At 36.9% G+C, this 15240-nt stretch overlaps 1 protein-coding gene across 1 annotated transcript in view; it reads right to left on the bottom strand.

The window, feature by feature from the left end:
* Positions 1–14571, bottom strand: part of Tnip3 (TNFAIP3 interacting protein 3) — an 88549-nt gene extending 73978 nt beyond the window's left edge. Inside the window, exons 1-3 of the mRNA XM_045143520.1 lie at positions 14464–14571; positions 10022–10101; positions 5999–6092 (exon numbers count right to left, since the gene is read on the bottom strand). Of these exons, the coding sequence (XP_044999455.1) occupies positions 5999–6092; positions 10022–10101; positions 14464–14571 (282 nt within the window). The remainder of the gene's footprint in view (positions 1–5998; positions 6093–10021; positions 10102–14463) is intronic.
* Positions 14572–15240: the final 669 nt, after the last annotated feature.

Genomic DNA, 15240 nt, shown 5'->3' with positions numbered 1-15240 from the left:
AAAATAAAAAAATTTCAGAAAACATTATGCCTCTGAAACAGTCCAAACACTGAACTACAGTGATAAAATAATGCTTAAACTTCATCTGGATTCACTTGATTTCAACAATAAGCTGAAAAGCATTATGTCAATGAGGTATGTAGGACACATGCATTTAGCTACTCTCATTGTCATAAAGCTCTGTTGAGACCTCAGGAAATGAAATGTTTAAACCATATTTATTCCACAAGGACAAAGAGAAATTGGAAGAGACAACAGTTAATGATATTTTTTAAAAAAGTGTTGAAATAAGAAAAACAGAAGTCATCATTGACTTTGCTGCTACAGAAGAATGCAAAAACCTATGTTTGTGAGACAGAGCTCTCTAGAAAATTTAACCAAGTCATGATTTCTTTTTCTTTTTTGTTCAAATATCTGCTAAAGAAAAAAATGGGGGAACACATTCTAATTAAATGGAATGCAATACTGCTAATTTCTAGTAGCAAAAAAAATCAAACCATTTATAATCCACAGAACTTCCAAGAAGCTCAGCACTTGAGATGATTAAAGAAAAGATGAAAACAATAGACATGACTTCACTGTCTGAATTTGGAGTTTTTTTATTTTATTATTATTATTATTATTATTATTTTTTAGCTCAAGCTAACCTGGAATTCACTATGTTGTCTCAGGGTGGCCTTGAACTCACAATGATGCTCCTACCTCAGCCTCCCAAATGCTGGGATTAAAGGAGTGTGCCACCAAATCCATCTTGAATTTGGAGTTTTGAATTCTTAAGACTTTTTCTCACATGAAACCCGTCTGCTGCTGGGCACCATCCTTAATACAGCACGCGTGATTAGAAGCCAATTCTATTGAGAAGTGGAAGCTGACATCATAAATTCTAGATTCAGGGAAAGGAGGCTCATAAGAGGCCTGGGATGGGAGTAAGAGTTACCTGAACATCTACACAGCAAGTGCAATTGTCTCAGTTTTTATCGCTCATTTTTAATAGCGATGTCATGACTAGAAATTAATTGCAAAATTGAATAGCCAGAAGAGAGCTAAATGTCAGGAGTTCTGAAATGGTAATAAAAATTATGGGCAATCCCCATGCCCCCCCCAAAAAACGTGCTGCATTGAAAATTTGAGGGTATAATTTTGTTGGTAGAGTACTTTCCTGTGACACACGAAGCCTTGGGTTTGATTTCCCAGCACCACACGAACTGGGTATAGTAGGGTATGTCTAAAATCCCAGCATTCTCTAAGTGGAGGTAAGAGGATTAATAGTTCAAGGTCATTCTCAGTTACACATCAAATACCAGGTCAGCCTGAATTATATGAAAACTTGTCTCAAAACAACCGCAAAAACAAAGCAATCAACCTACCAACCAACCAAACAAACAAACAACAAAATTGCAGGCCAAAGAGTAGCTGCAGAATAACTGCCCAAATTAAGAAAATAGAGCTCAAGAAGCAAGGATGTGTATGTGTGGCTGGGGTAGCGGTGGGAAGTGACCAACAGGATGGACTCACAGAAAACCTGGCAGGCATCGTTTTTCACTTGTTGAGAAAGACATCCAGAAATCTGGCAGCCTTATTAGCTGTAGTTTCTTGTTGCTGTAACAAATATCTGGCAAAACAAATTAAAGCAGGAAGTGTTTATTTTTTTCTCTGAGTTTCAGAAATTTCAGTGATGATGGAGGGTGGGGAGGTAGTGTGGAAACAGCACAGTGCGTGAGACAGCGACAGCAGCCACGGGAGGAGAGAGAGAGAGAGGGAGAGAGAAGGAGAGAGAGGAGAGTTAGTTTTCAAAATGGAGTCGTTTTATCATAAATTTACAAAAGAAACCTGAAAATTCTATCTTATATGATGTAATCCAATATGTGTACTACTTCTTCTTGTCTCTATTTTACAAACATTGAAGCCTTCTATAAACCTTTATGAACCTCCAGAATTGCCACACACAGACACCACTGATAAAACTTAGGCTTTACTATGATTAGGATTATGATTTATGATTAGAAAAATAAAGTTACTCTCAAAACTGAAAGACAAGAGGGTAAGAAAAAGGAAGTTATCTGCTTAGAATAGTAGGGCAGCCTTTCTGCAAAGTACCCATTATTCAATGACATGCTCAGGGTACTCATCACAGTGTGATGAGTCTTTCCCATAACAGCTGAAGCCCAAATAGCAGATAAGATATATATGGAATTATAAATAAGAGCCATATGCTGAAGTTTCCTTTTCTGTATATCTTGTAACATACTGTTTGTTTAGATATAATGAGAAAAATCAAATCATGTAAAACATTGCACAAGTGCAAGATGTGAGTATGAGTCACAGCACCCAACAGTGTCTTATCCATGAAGTATAGGGTGTGACACTCCTCTGGTTTCACTGTCAATGTTTGTACTTAATTTCCTGAGTTTTGTAACAGGTTCACCTCTTACTACCATGCTCTGAAATAAATAAAGTGTGATACAACACAGGCAAAAAGAAGAAACAAAGAAACTCAAATTATTCAATAGTTTGAATCTTAAGATAAAATTTATTTTGTTTTTTTATTTTGCTAACATTTTCTGACAATTAAAAACTTGGATCTTGTGCATAAGGGGGCAGACATGTCTAGAGTTCATTTGCAGTGGCTGGAGGCCCTGGCATGCCCATTCTCTCTATATATCTGCCTCTTTCTCTCTCTGTCTATTGCTCTCAAATAAATAAATAAAAATAAACAAAAAAAAATAAATAAAAAAGCAGCTGACATGAAAAATGGAATGGCATGGCTGGAAGCCAGGAGAGAGTTAGTCCCCAGTCAGCATGTCTAGTGCCAGAAGGTGCTACATGGGCGACTGGGGGAAATGACCAATATCTGTCCAAGCAACTCAGTGTCTAACCTAATTAGCAACAAATAACCTGATGTGATGCCCACACAAGTGCAATAGTGGCACACAGCCATGGTGGGGAACCAACTGCTCTTGATTTGGCTAACTGATCCCCTCAGTGGTACCAGACCCATAGCTGGAGCTGGAAAACAAGTCAGAACCATACCCAAACACAAGCCCACTCTCCATTATCAAGCTACCATCAATCATGGGGTACAAGAGGGCCTACACCTATCAAACTCACTATCAAAAAGTGTTATCTCAAATTTCCTGGTGCTAACTTACTCTCCGTTGGAGAATCTGCTTGTCTTTTTCAGATAGATGCAGATCCTAAGGAGAGAGCTGCCCCAACATACCTCAAAAGGGGCCTGACTGAAACTAAGGACAATTGGCGAAACAAGCAAGGGTGGTGATGTTTTCCTGATGAACTGGATACCAGCACAAAGGGGAAGAAGACCAACACAGAGAAAAATCAACTCCTACCAAATCAGAGAGCCAGAGCCTCAGAGGCCCCCAACACCTCAGCACTGAAGCAGACCAAAAATGAACCCAACATGGCTCAAGGAAATTTTGTGGAAGAGGGGGTGGAAAGAATGTCAGAGTCACATGTTGGGTCATGATATGCCGAGACATTTATCGTACCAATAACTGTGAGCTAACTCCACAATGCACAACCCATTTATATCAACAAGGAGGGTCCATTGGGAGGGGGTAGATCATGGATGAGCCTAAACAATGGTACCAAACTGCCTGTATTTGCTGAAAAGAAAAATAATAAATTAAATTTAAAAAGTAAATAAAATAAATAAAAACTTGGATCTGGTAATATAGAGAGAATAAGGGAATTTTAATGATAAGAAAAAATGAGAATAATTGGTTTTGAAAGCCGAAGTGTCCTTGACTAAGAAATATTTCCTAGAAGGGATATAGTTCAATGATTGAGAATTTGCAGAATTATTGCCTAGATGTGAAATAGAAAAATAATTTTTTAATTTCTTTGGCTTGAAAATGAGTTAACTGTGATTTAAGTACTTACAATCTCATCTAACAAAATAATATATTGAGAATTTCTGTCATTATAAATCTAACAAATGACACCGAAAACTGAGTGCTAAAAGTGAGGAACAACAATGTGTTTCAAACCATTTCTCAAGCTAATCTATCTACTCTGCCAAGGAAGCCCACATTTTAACCCTGACATGTACAGCAAGCAGAAGCCAATCAGAAATGAAAAACTCAATGCAAAGAGAGGGTCAAATTTACTTTTTCAAATTATATGAAGGGATTAAAATGCAAAGACCAAAGCCAAAAGCAAATTAAATTGTCTCCACTTGAGTTCCTTCATTTTACCCCCACTGTTTCCTCAGTGTATTTATATAACTTCCTGCCAGAGATATAGAGTTGTGAATTTATTTCCAAATTCCTTTGAAAAAGCATAATTTTGCTAATGTAATATCTTCCATCATGTTAATTGGCTTTGAACTGCAACACATTCGAGCAGCAGAAAGGGATTCTATTGTTATACAGGGTCTGTGTATTTAATTACTAGTTTGGGGAAGACATTTCAGCATAAATCTGAAGACCTGTGGCTAAAAAGAGGATGATTCTTATAGTTGCTACATGCAAAAAGGAAAACAAGGGCTAGGGAGGTGGCTTAGTGGTTAAGGTACTTACTGTAAAGCCAAAGGACCAGGTTCAATTCCATAGGACCAATGTAAGCCAAATGCACAAGGGGGCACACACATTTGGAGTTTGTTTGCAGTGGCTGGAGGCCCTGGTGTGCTTTTTCTCTCTCTCTCTCTCTCTCTCTCTCTCTCTCTCTCTCTCTCTCTCTCTCTCTCTCTCTCTCTTTTCTCCCTGCCTATTTCTCTCTCTCTCTCAAATAAATAAAGAAAAGAAAATATTTTAAAAAGGAAAACAAAGAAGAAAAACAAACAAATAATGGACATGACTCCTTCCCGGGCTATGTGTTCTGAAACCTGACAAGAGCTTTCATCACGCACATTTCACCCAGAAAGGGAAAAGCAGATCAGTTTCTAGTCTCCAGACACAAACTTCCCATCCTGAGGGGAAGGGAAGCTCCTCTCTAGGCATAGAATAAGGCAGTGGTTAGGGAAATTCTAATTTGGTATTCTTTCCTATAATAGCTCCCAAATATTCCATTGAAACTGGTAATAATCGCCTTACAAATGATTGTTGCCTTGAATCCAAGGGTTGAAGGAAGCACAAATAAAATCAGCACAAAAGATGCATTATGATATCTTCTTGGGATTTCTGTATCAGCAAAGCTTAGAAATAAAGAAAGTCTTTGCTTGTCCTGTGGGTGTTTGCAACAGAGAGGTTTTTCCATCACAGGCTTTATGGAGCCAGGCTGAAGGCACATTTCCCCACAAGCCCTTGTCTTAATTCTCTGAATTAATTCTCCATTATCTTCAAGTTAATTTCATTTAACATATTTCAAATAAGCCTATAGTTGAGCAGCAGTTATTTTATTTTGGAATTTTAAGGATGTCTAGAACTACAATGTGACATCCATGCTTATTAGTTTAAAGCAATAGCTTTTGAAAAACTGATATATTCATATTGCACACAAAAATTAGTAAAATTTGTGGAAAACTTAAGTCATTTGTGTCATTAAAAATACTTATTCAGGGCTAGAGAGATGGCTTAGTGGTGAAGACACTTGCCTGCAAAACCTAAGGACCCAGGTTCAACCCCCCAGTACCTACATAAGCCAGATGTATAAGGTGGCACATGTGTCTGGAGTTCATTTGCACTGGCTAGAGGCCCAAATATACCCACTCTGCATCTCTATTTCTCTCTTACAAATAAATGAAGAGATAATAAAATATTTAAAATCCTTATTCAGCTCTTCAAAGAAGATTGTTCTTCCATCTAACAAAACAACAGAATTAAATTCTCTGCAGTGTGAATAGTAAATATTTGAAAAGTCCTTTACTTTGCCTTTCTATAATAGTTAAATTTGGGGTCAAGTAAGAAGGAAGTTAAGAATACAAAGGCCCAACAGTTGCAAAACACAATATTATGAAAGAGACTATTTTAGTTTTTGATTCCTATATTTATTGTCCTGTTCCAACCAAAACATCTGCCTGTCACCCCATAAATGTTCTTACACTTTTCTTCCCTTTATGAGCAAAAACATGGAGCTTTAAGGGACTTTTAATAGCCAGCAGCTGTTTGGCTGCTAAATGCAGCATCTGGAAGAGACTATGTAAATACACATAAAAAAAAAAAACCCTCCCAGACTATTGTTTGATTTTTCTTAAAACACACCAATTTCTTCAGTAAAGATCTTTGTATGGTTTGAATGTGAAGAGGCAACACTCCCATGCATGTGGAAACCAGTGCATTGTTATCAGAAAGCAGTGATAATGGGTGAATAACTAACAAGGGACCGTGTTTAGTATGTATTTGAAGGACTTCTATAGCTAGCAAGTTTAATGGAAGACAAACAGGGTGATTTATGAGAACTATCATTATTTTATTATTTTGAGATGAACTCAACTTCACCATGAAAGGAAACATGACAGCTTTCCTTACCAGACTATAATTATATTTTTTGAATGCATAGTACATTTAAAATATGTGAAAAGTAAATGTTAGGACATAAAAGTCAGCGAATGACTGCTTTATAAAAAATAAGATGACAAACTGTGTCCAGGAACTGACCCCAGGTTCATAACATGTCAAATGGGGTTGTTTTTGATACAATGGATTCACAATTATGTAAAGGGGAATATACAAGGTAAAACTATACACTTACAACTCCTCCCACTGAGAATCAGAACTGTTTCCTCCACCCCTGTATGTTTTCCTTTGAAAAATAGCTTGGTATAACAACCAAAATACCAATATACAATACTGCAAGAGGAGAGTTTTACCCTTGCTGACATTGTTTCCATCAGAAGGGAGCAGGTTTAGTAAAGAATATGACCCAGAAAGTCTGAGCTCTGTGTTATGCTTTGCTTGCTATTCTCTCTCTTCTTTCTTCCATATTTCCCAATTTTATGTTTTGTAAATATTGTTTTCATTTATTTATTTGAGAGAGAGAGAGAGAGGAAGAGAAAGACAGAGAGAGAATGGGTGTGCCAGGGCCTCCAACCACTGCAATTGAACTCCAGATGCATGCACAACCTTCTCTGTTGGCTTACATGGGTTCTGTGGAATTGAACCTGGGTCCTTTGGCTTTTCAGCAAGCATGTTAACCACTGACACATCTCTCCAGCCCCCATATTTTCAGCTTTTCTTGAGATAAAGACACAACCAAAACATTTCCTCATGTTTCTTTCTGGATCCTCAGTTACAAAAACCATAGACATTGACTATAAATCATCTAATCATCTGCTTTGATTATTATCAAATGACTTAGCCTTCTATATGTTATTCAGAAGTACAAATTTTTTAACACTGTAGGAAAAAATGTTAAGTATTAAATGTCATGTGACTTTTTCATCCCTGGTAAACACAATGCAAATATTAATATGCTGAATAGCTGGTACTTCATCATGCCAATGCAAGGCTGGAAAACTGCTATGGTAACTGACCTTAATGTCAGGGTACTTTGGAAAACTTACATTCATTTTACTTTTATAATAGTAGGCTAGTGACTCAGGAGCTTACACAAGAGCCTTACAATTTTATACATGGCTTTCGTCAGAAGTATAGAGAATATAACTCTACCTCCTTATAGAAACATTGGGTTCCTCTGTCCTTCCCCACCTCTCCATCCTATGTCACCATATTTCATTTTAAATTTTATTTTATTATTTTAGCATATCATCTTTCATATTTTCACTTTTTGAGATAGTGTTATATATCCCAGATTGGTCTCAAAATCCTTACATAGCCAAGGATGACCTTGAACTCCTAATCCTCCTGTCTCTACCTGCTCTGTTCTGGGATTACAAGCATGTGCTACTATACCCATTATTTTTAATGTCTATGGTTATTTTAAGGGTTTAAATGTAATTAATTAATCAATTAATCCTCAAACTACTCCTATGATGTAAATGTGTATTTTGCTACATAAATTAAATCCTGTTGTAGACCCACTGTTGTGTGCTATCTTTATCTCAAAATAGATATAATCTTATGGAAGAGGAAAAAAATATATATTCACAAAACAATTATAGATAATAAAGAGCAATATTAAATTCTAACTTTCCTACACATCAGGGCTGAAATACTTATCATATATACTGAGTTTAAATTGTTCCAAAGAATGGGAGAAATCACCAATACTAGTTGTCAAGATCCTTTTGCTCATGATACCGCATGCACTAGTCATAGTACACAGAAAAATCAAGCTGAAACTGGGCTAGAAGCTTACCCTCTTTTGGCTAGACCTCATAATGCTGGAAGATGTTCTGAAAGCTGCTGAGAGAGAATTATGTTACTAAGGGGAGTGTGTGTGTGTGTGTGTGTGTGTGTGTGTGAATTGAACTCTTGGACTCACAGCAGCTGTGATTACCTTCATACCTTCATAAAGTCTGCACAAAGGTGGGTCCTTCAATATCCTATCATGGACAAGGAAGTTCTCGGAGTCTCAATGCTCCCTTATTATCTACAGGAACATTGTCCCAGTTTGAGGATACCCTGGTCTACATAGTGAACTCTAGGCCCCAGAGCTACAGAGTAAGACCAATCCACAATCAATCAATCAATCAATAAATAAATCAATAAATAAGAATCAGACATACTGCTATGGGAAATTAGAGGAAGGTGAGATTTGTAAATTTAAAAAGAGAAAGTGCTTGATCCATGTTGCAGCAAAAGAATATGAGAAGAAAGATGCAAAAACAGAGTATGAGCCAGCCAGTGGTAGGAAAGTTGAAAACACATGTAAGATCAGATAACAAGTCATTTTGACTTGTTGATCTCATCTTGTATGTGATACAAAATAAAATTCAGTTGAGGTCTTGAGTGGAAAACTGATTGTCAGAGGATTTATTCAACAGTGTTTCTCTGTTTGTTTATGCAGATACTTTTCGTAATACCATTCAAGTGAAAGATAATCAAGAAAAATAAAAAAGGATTCAGATTCTTAACATTGTTTCTCATCTAGATTCCTTTAGGTTCTGGAGACAATATGTGCAGGTTTTAAGTGTGTTAGCCACTTTTCCTTGAGAAAGGCCTTTACTTGTTTACAATATGAAGATCACAACGATAGACAAGGGGAGCCATTAATAGGTTTGGATATGGAGCTGATAAAAGGCCAGTCTGCCAACAGTGTTCAAACTACTCTGCAAGGGGAAGAGCACACACATTGATAAATGTTACAATACTATCAATACTCTCTCTTAAATGCCTACTTTGTTCATTTGTGCTTTCAATATTTCAAGAGAAATGTGAGCTGTTAATGTTTCAGCATCATTTGTCTTTTTACATTTTTATTTTAACTTGTGTGTGTTATGTGTGAGCATGTGTGCCACAGCATGCAAGTAGAGATAAGAGGACAGCATGGAAGTGTCTACTTTCTTTGAGGCAGGATTTTTTGGTGACTCCAAGACATCACGCGAATGTCAGTAGCTAGCCCCAGAGTTTCAGATTCTCCTGGCTCTGTCTTCCATTGTCATAGGTGCACTGGGATCACAGATGCATATGCCATTTTGGCTTCTCATGGGTGCTAGGGAATTGAACTCTGGGATCTAAAAGGCAAGCAAGAGACTTTTAACCACTGAGCCCCACAAAGGGCGTTTATGATGAAGAACTTAATAAATTTCCTATCTTATTTCTGTACTAAGGATTAAACAATCAGGAGACAGATATGACTACTTCCTCATCTTACTGGTGAAATAGACTTATTACCTCAAAGAATTTTGCACATCAAAGTACAAAATATTTTCCAGTCACAAGTGCAAAAGCTTGGCATGGAATTTTACCAAATACTTTAAAAATCAAATGATTTCCATAATGAACTATGGTTCTTGCCTCTTAAATATCAATGAAATCAAGTGTTTCCAAAGTCCACACTGATACCCAACACCTTTTTCTTGTCTGCTCTACATGTTTCTACCCAGACTTGTTCTTTTCTTTCTGCTTTTATTGGACTCACCATCTTTGCCTGAAAGCAGAGGAACTATAACCAGAATATTACCATTAGAGGGATAGACGCTGCAAATAAATGCTGTGCTTACCTTTCATAGTCTTCAGACTGGTAGGGAAACATTGCCAACATCTCATCATTTTCCTCATGAAAGAGATGTCGACATGGAATCTAAAGGACAAAAGAAATAAACACAAAGGTCACAAGACTCAGATGCATTTCCTGGGAAGACAGCCATGACAGTCACTAGAAAAGAAAACCACCTGCTAAATGTATATTCCATCAGAAGCCATATTTTTCTTCTCATCTTGTTTTCAACCCTGTCAGTTATAAGCAGACAGAGAAAAAACTTTCCTTCTGCCTAGTTTCAACCAGTGGTAAGACATTAGGATAAACACAAGCTCAGCTTTTCAGTTAAGGAAGATTCTCATGACAAGGAGAGATTCTCCAGCAGCAAGGACAGCCATTACAACATGCAAGACATAAACTGTTAGAGCTGCCATTCTGACCAGGCTGACATGTACACAGTTCATGGCACAAATCTCCGAGAGTGTCTAACAGCAGCCCAAACACTCCAAGATGTTTCTTCTGAGAATGCCACTTATCTCAGATTAGTTCAACAGGGGTCGTAATTCCATAATTTTCAGGAAAACAAGAACATTAGTAATGTAACAATTAAAAAAGAACAAGGGGGTTGGAGAGATGGCTTAGAAGTTAAAGTGTTTGCCTACAAAGCCAAAGGATCCCAGTTCAGCTCTTCAGGACCCATGTAAAGCCAGATGCACAAGGGGGTTAATGCATCTGGAGTTCATTTGCAGTGGCTGGAGGCCCTGGTACACCTATTCTCTCTCCCTTTCTCTCTCTCAAATACATAAATAAAAATAAAATAAAAAAAAACAGGGGAGAGAAGACAGCTTAAGACACATTAGCGTTTTTTATTTTCTTTTTAAATATTGTTTATTTACTTTTATTAACAACTTCCATAATTATAAACAACAAACCATGGTAATTCCCTTCCTCCCCTACTTTCTCCTTTGCAACTCCTCTCTTCATCATGTTCTTTACCTCTCAACCAGTCTCTCTTTTATTTTGATGTCAATATCTTTTCCTCCTATTATGGTGGTCTTGTGTAGGTAGTGTCAAACACTGCAACATCATGGACAGCCAGGCCATTTTGTGTCCAGAGGAGTGCATTGTAAGGAGTACTATCCTACCTTTGTCTCTTACATTCTTTTTTCCACCTCTTCCACAATGGACCCTGATCCTTGGAAGGTGTGATAGAGATTGTTTCTTTTTTTAAATTTATTAAATTTTATTTATTTGAGAAGGGGGGAAGATGGAGATAGAATAGGTGCACCAGGGCCTTTGGCCACTGTTAAAGAACTCCAGATGCTTGTGCCACTTCATGCATCTGACTTACGTGGGTCCTGGGGAATTGAACCTGGGTCCTTTAGCTTTGCAGGCAAGCACCTTAACCACTAAGCATTCCTGCTAGTCCCAAGACATGTAAGTTTTATTTCCTGTTTTAAATATTAATTGCACTTTAAGGAACCAAATGTGTTGAAACATTGCACAGAGAACTTAGAATATCAAATGGTCCATAGTAAACTTGAAATTGAAGAATTGGAGTACTTGTATATATATTTTAAAATACAATTATTTTGGCAATCAACACATTTTAAATGCCTCTGGAAACTATTAATGCTGTTATCCCATTAGAAAATTTAGGCAGTTTTGTTTGCGGGAAATATGAAGCCACTTGTCCAAGTTTTATGAGTTTCTGTTGAATTGTAAAAACAGCCAAAAAAGTTTTGTTTGTTAAAATGCTCCAAGAAGGATTCATTTCAGCTATTGGCATGCTATCTGTATATAGTGTGGGAGGGTGGCTTTTTTGTTTCATTCTGTTTTCAGCTTGTGACAGCTGTTTAAAAGCCATCTGTTACCACCATGGTAGCCAGTTACTAGATGAAAGCATTTGCCTCCCAGGACTGTTGTAGGGAGTGGACCACCAACTAACACAGCTTTGTTCTAATTATGCAAAACTGCAGAACTGCCTTTCTTCTTTATGTAATGCTCTGGAGATATTACACATTCTGCAAATGCGTTGAAGACCAAAGCAAATGACATGCTACCAGATAAAGAGGAAATTGTAAAAAATGCCTATCCTGTCATGTCTGGAAGATTGATTTTATAAAAGACTAATTAATAAATAAATGTATAGTAAAGATTCTAAAAGATATTTTTATTTAACTGAATAACCTAAGAACCATGCCACCATAAGTTTATAAGAGAGACAACAGGAGCCGAGACACAACAAATGACTTGGTGAATTAGCCACTGATCTTACACGAGTCCTTTGACTCATACTCCTTGTTTCTAATGATGTCTCATAAGTGAACATTTTACAGATCAGAGGTTTTTTTCATTTATTTGAGGTTAGGTCTTGCTCTAGACTAGACATACTGGAAAGCACTATGTAGTCTCAGGGTGGCCTCAGACTTATGATGATCCTCCTACCTCTGCCTCCCAAATGCTAGAATTAAAAGGCATGTGCAACCACACCTGGCAAGATTCTGAGTTTAAAATAAAATCAGATATTTTAGTGCTATTTTCATTTCCAAATGAAACCTTATAAAACTGTATTTCTTAATGGAATTGTATTATTGGAATTGTGGAAAATCTTGACAATGATTTATGAAATGGAAAATGTCCACATTTAAACTTTTAAGACTCATAGGTAATACATTGAAGTTATTGGACACACTTAAGTCATAGTTTGCCTTATAGTGTTATTTTTCTGAATATTGTATTTTGTTTCTAAATTATATTATCTAGTGTTTGAGTTTTGCATCTATTATTCTGTCCTGGACATAAACAATATCAACTAGTGGTAATGAGAAAAACCAGCATTCCAGGTATAATTTTAATTTCTATCAGTTTATCTATTTTCACCAGAGTTCTCTTCATTTACAGATACCAACACAAATAGAGAAATTTCTTTTCCTTCTGAAAAATAACAAGGGTTTTTTATTTTATTTTTTTTAAAGCTCTTAGCAATAAAAGGGCTTCTCTTTCAAGTGGAAACAAATAAATTAAGCTGAGATGGAACACTGAGCTTATGTAAGACAAAGCTTCTTTTAATTTTGATTTTTAAATACTCAAATTCATTTTTATTTTCATCTATTTGAAAGAAAGAGAGAGAGAAAAAAAAGGTGCTCCAGGGCCTGTAGCCACTGCAAACAAACTCCTGATGCATGTGCCACCTTGTGCATCTGGCTTACATGGGTCCTGGGGAAGCAAACCTGGGTGTTTTGGCTTTGCAGACAAGTGCCTTAACCACTAAGTCACCTCTCCAGCCCTTAATTTTGTTTTTAATCTTAGAGAAAATGAACAGCTTCAGAAGTCTCATGGGCCATACAAGTGTTTGTGTGCCCCTCTAAACTTTATCTTCAGTAAATTAGGAGTTAGGGTGACATAAATTCATAAAACAAGTAATTCTGCTAAAGTTCTATCACTTAGTTTTTCAATGACTTGGGCGGGGGGGAATGGAATCCATGGAGCTAGATTCTGAGATGAACTTTTATTAACTGGTATGAAGACCAGAAGACAGCCAGAGGACACCTGGGATTGAAGATGCACCCAGAAGGCTCAGGCAGCCCTCAGCACACATGGCCACCTTTCACTATGGCTTGTTAATTTCTTTCAATACAAAATATTTTCTCTTTATAAACATCTTAAATATATTAAACAATTCCAAATGAAATAACCAAGTCAGAGCTGGAATGATTGCTTAGAGGTTAAGGCGCTTGCCTGCAAAGCCAAAGGACCCAGGTTTGGTTCCCAGTACCTACTTAAGCCAGATGCACAAGATGGCACATGTGTCTGGAGTTTGCTAGTTGTTGCTGGAGACCATGGTGCACCTATTCTCTCTCTCCTCTCTTTCTATCAAATTAATAAAGATAAAATATATTTTAAAAAATACCCAAGTTATATACAAAACATGGTGAATTTTCATGAGAAAATTTTGTTTGTGTGGAAGGTAAACCCCGGTAAACTATGTATGGAATACCATAAAGAAACCTGTTACTTTTGTCTGCTAGTTAAAAAATAAATTTTAGCCGGGTGTGGTGGCACACACCTTTAATCCCAGCACTCGGGAGGCAGAGGTAGAAGGATCGCCATGAGTTCAAGGCCACCTTGAGACTACATAGTTAATTCCAGGTCAGCCTGGACCAGAGTGAGACCCTACCTCGAAAAACCAAAATAAATAAATAAATTTTAAAAAGTTTGTGTGCAATCTAAAAATTGGAAGCATAAAGGGAATACTGGGTAAAAAACCTTCTGAACCTTTGTCCCTTCATAATGGACTTCTAATATATTTAATCATGAAGTACTTAAAATACAGCTAGTCAGGTTTCTACTGCATTGTTAACTTGTTACTTACTATGTTATGTGTATTACCTGCTCACTTTACTCCTAGTGGTATTGGCTTTTAGATCTTCAATTTCTTATCAGAGACCTTCATCCTCTCACCTGTATAGTCTTCTGAGAAGACATTAGTTTTCCCAGAAACCTTCTTGTCTGTGGTTCATTGGGCTGAACTTTTGTATACAAACCACTGTTTACCAGAGATCTGACCATAATGTACCTAACTCCATTCCAACAATGCTGCTGCAAATAAATTCTGATATACTTCTAAAATTACCACTAGAATCTATGACACATTCATGATCAAGTTCAGTGAGTAAGGGGGAGAAAGTCAAGCTACATAATGTCAGTTGGTTTTAAAATTATCATATGGTAAAAAATAACAGATTTGGCTTCTTTCCCATATGAGCAGATTTTTTTTTTTTTTAATACCCTTCTCTGTACAGAAGCAGAGTAGTAAAGATGAACAGGTCTCCCAACACCTATTTCATGAATGCTTCTTAACTGGGGAGATTGTCTCCTTTCTGCCTCTGTTTCCTCTTCCTTTCTTATGAGAAAAATAACAATACCATGCCACAGAACTGCTTAAATATATGTGTATATATAGGACAAATATGTATTGGAAGGTCTGGCATGGTACCATAGAAACCTTTATCCTTGGAGATAGAATAAATAATATAACACTCAATAGGAGTAAGGGAGAGCACCTGAAAAGAAAAGAAGTGCCCCGTAGAGGGATGAAGCCTAAGCTTAATTTTTGTTTATTTTTGGCCTGTAACTCCCAGTACCAGAAATCAGTTACAACCCACAATGAGCTGTTGATCAGAGAGACCTACGAGGTCCCCAAAACAAGACAGCTTTCTTTCAAAGCACTTGATTACC

The sequence above is a fragment of the Jaculus jaculus genome, chromosome 2 (genome assembly GCF_020740685.1).
Source record: "Jaculus jaculus isolate mJacJac1 chromosome 2, mJacJac1.mat.Y.cur, whole genome shotgun sequence".
Classification (NCBI taxonomy): domain Eukaryota; kingdom Metazoa; phylum Chordata; class Mammalia; order Rodentia; family Dipodidae; genus Jaculus; species Jaculus jaculus.
Note: the sequence above shows the minus strand (reverse complement) of the source record. Positions and strands in the feature narration are given on the sequence as shown.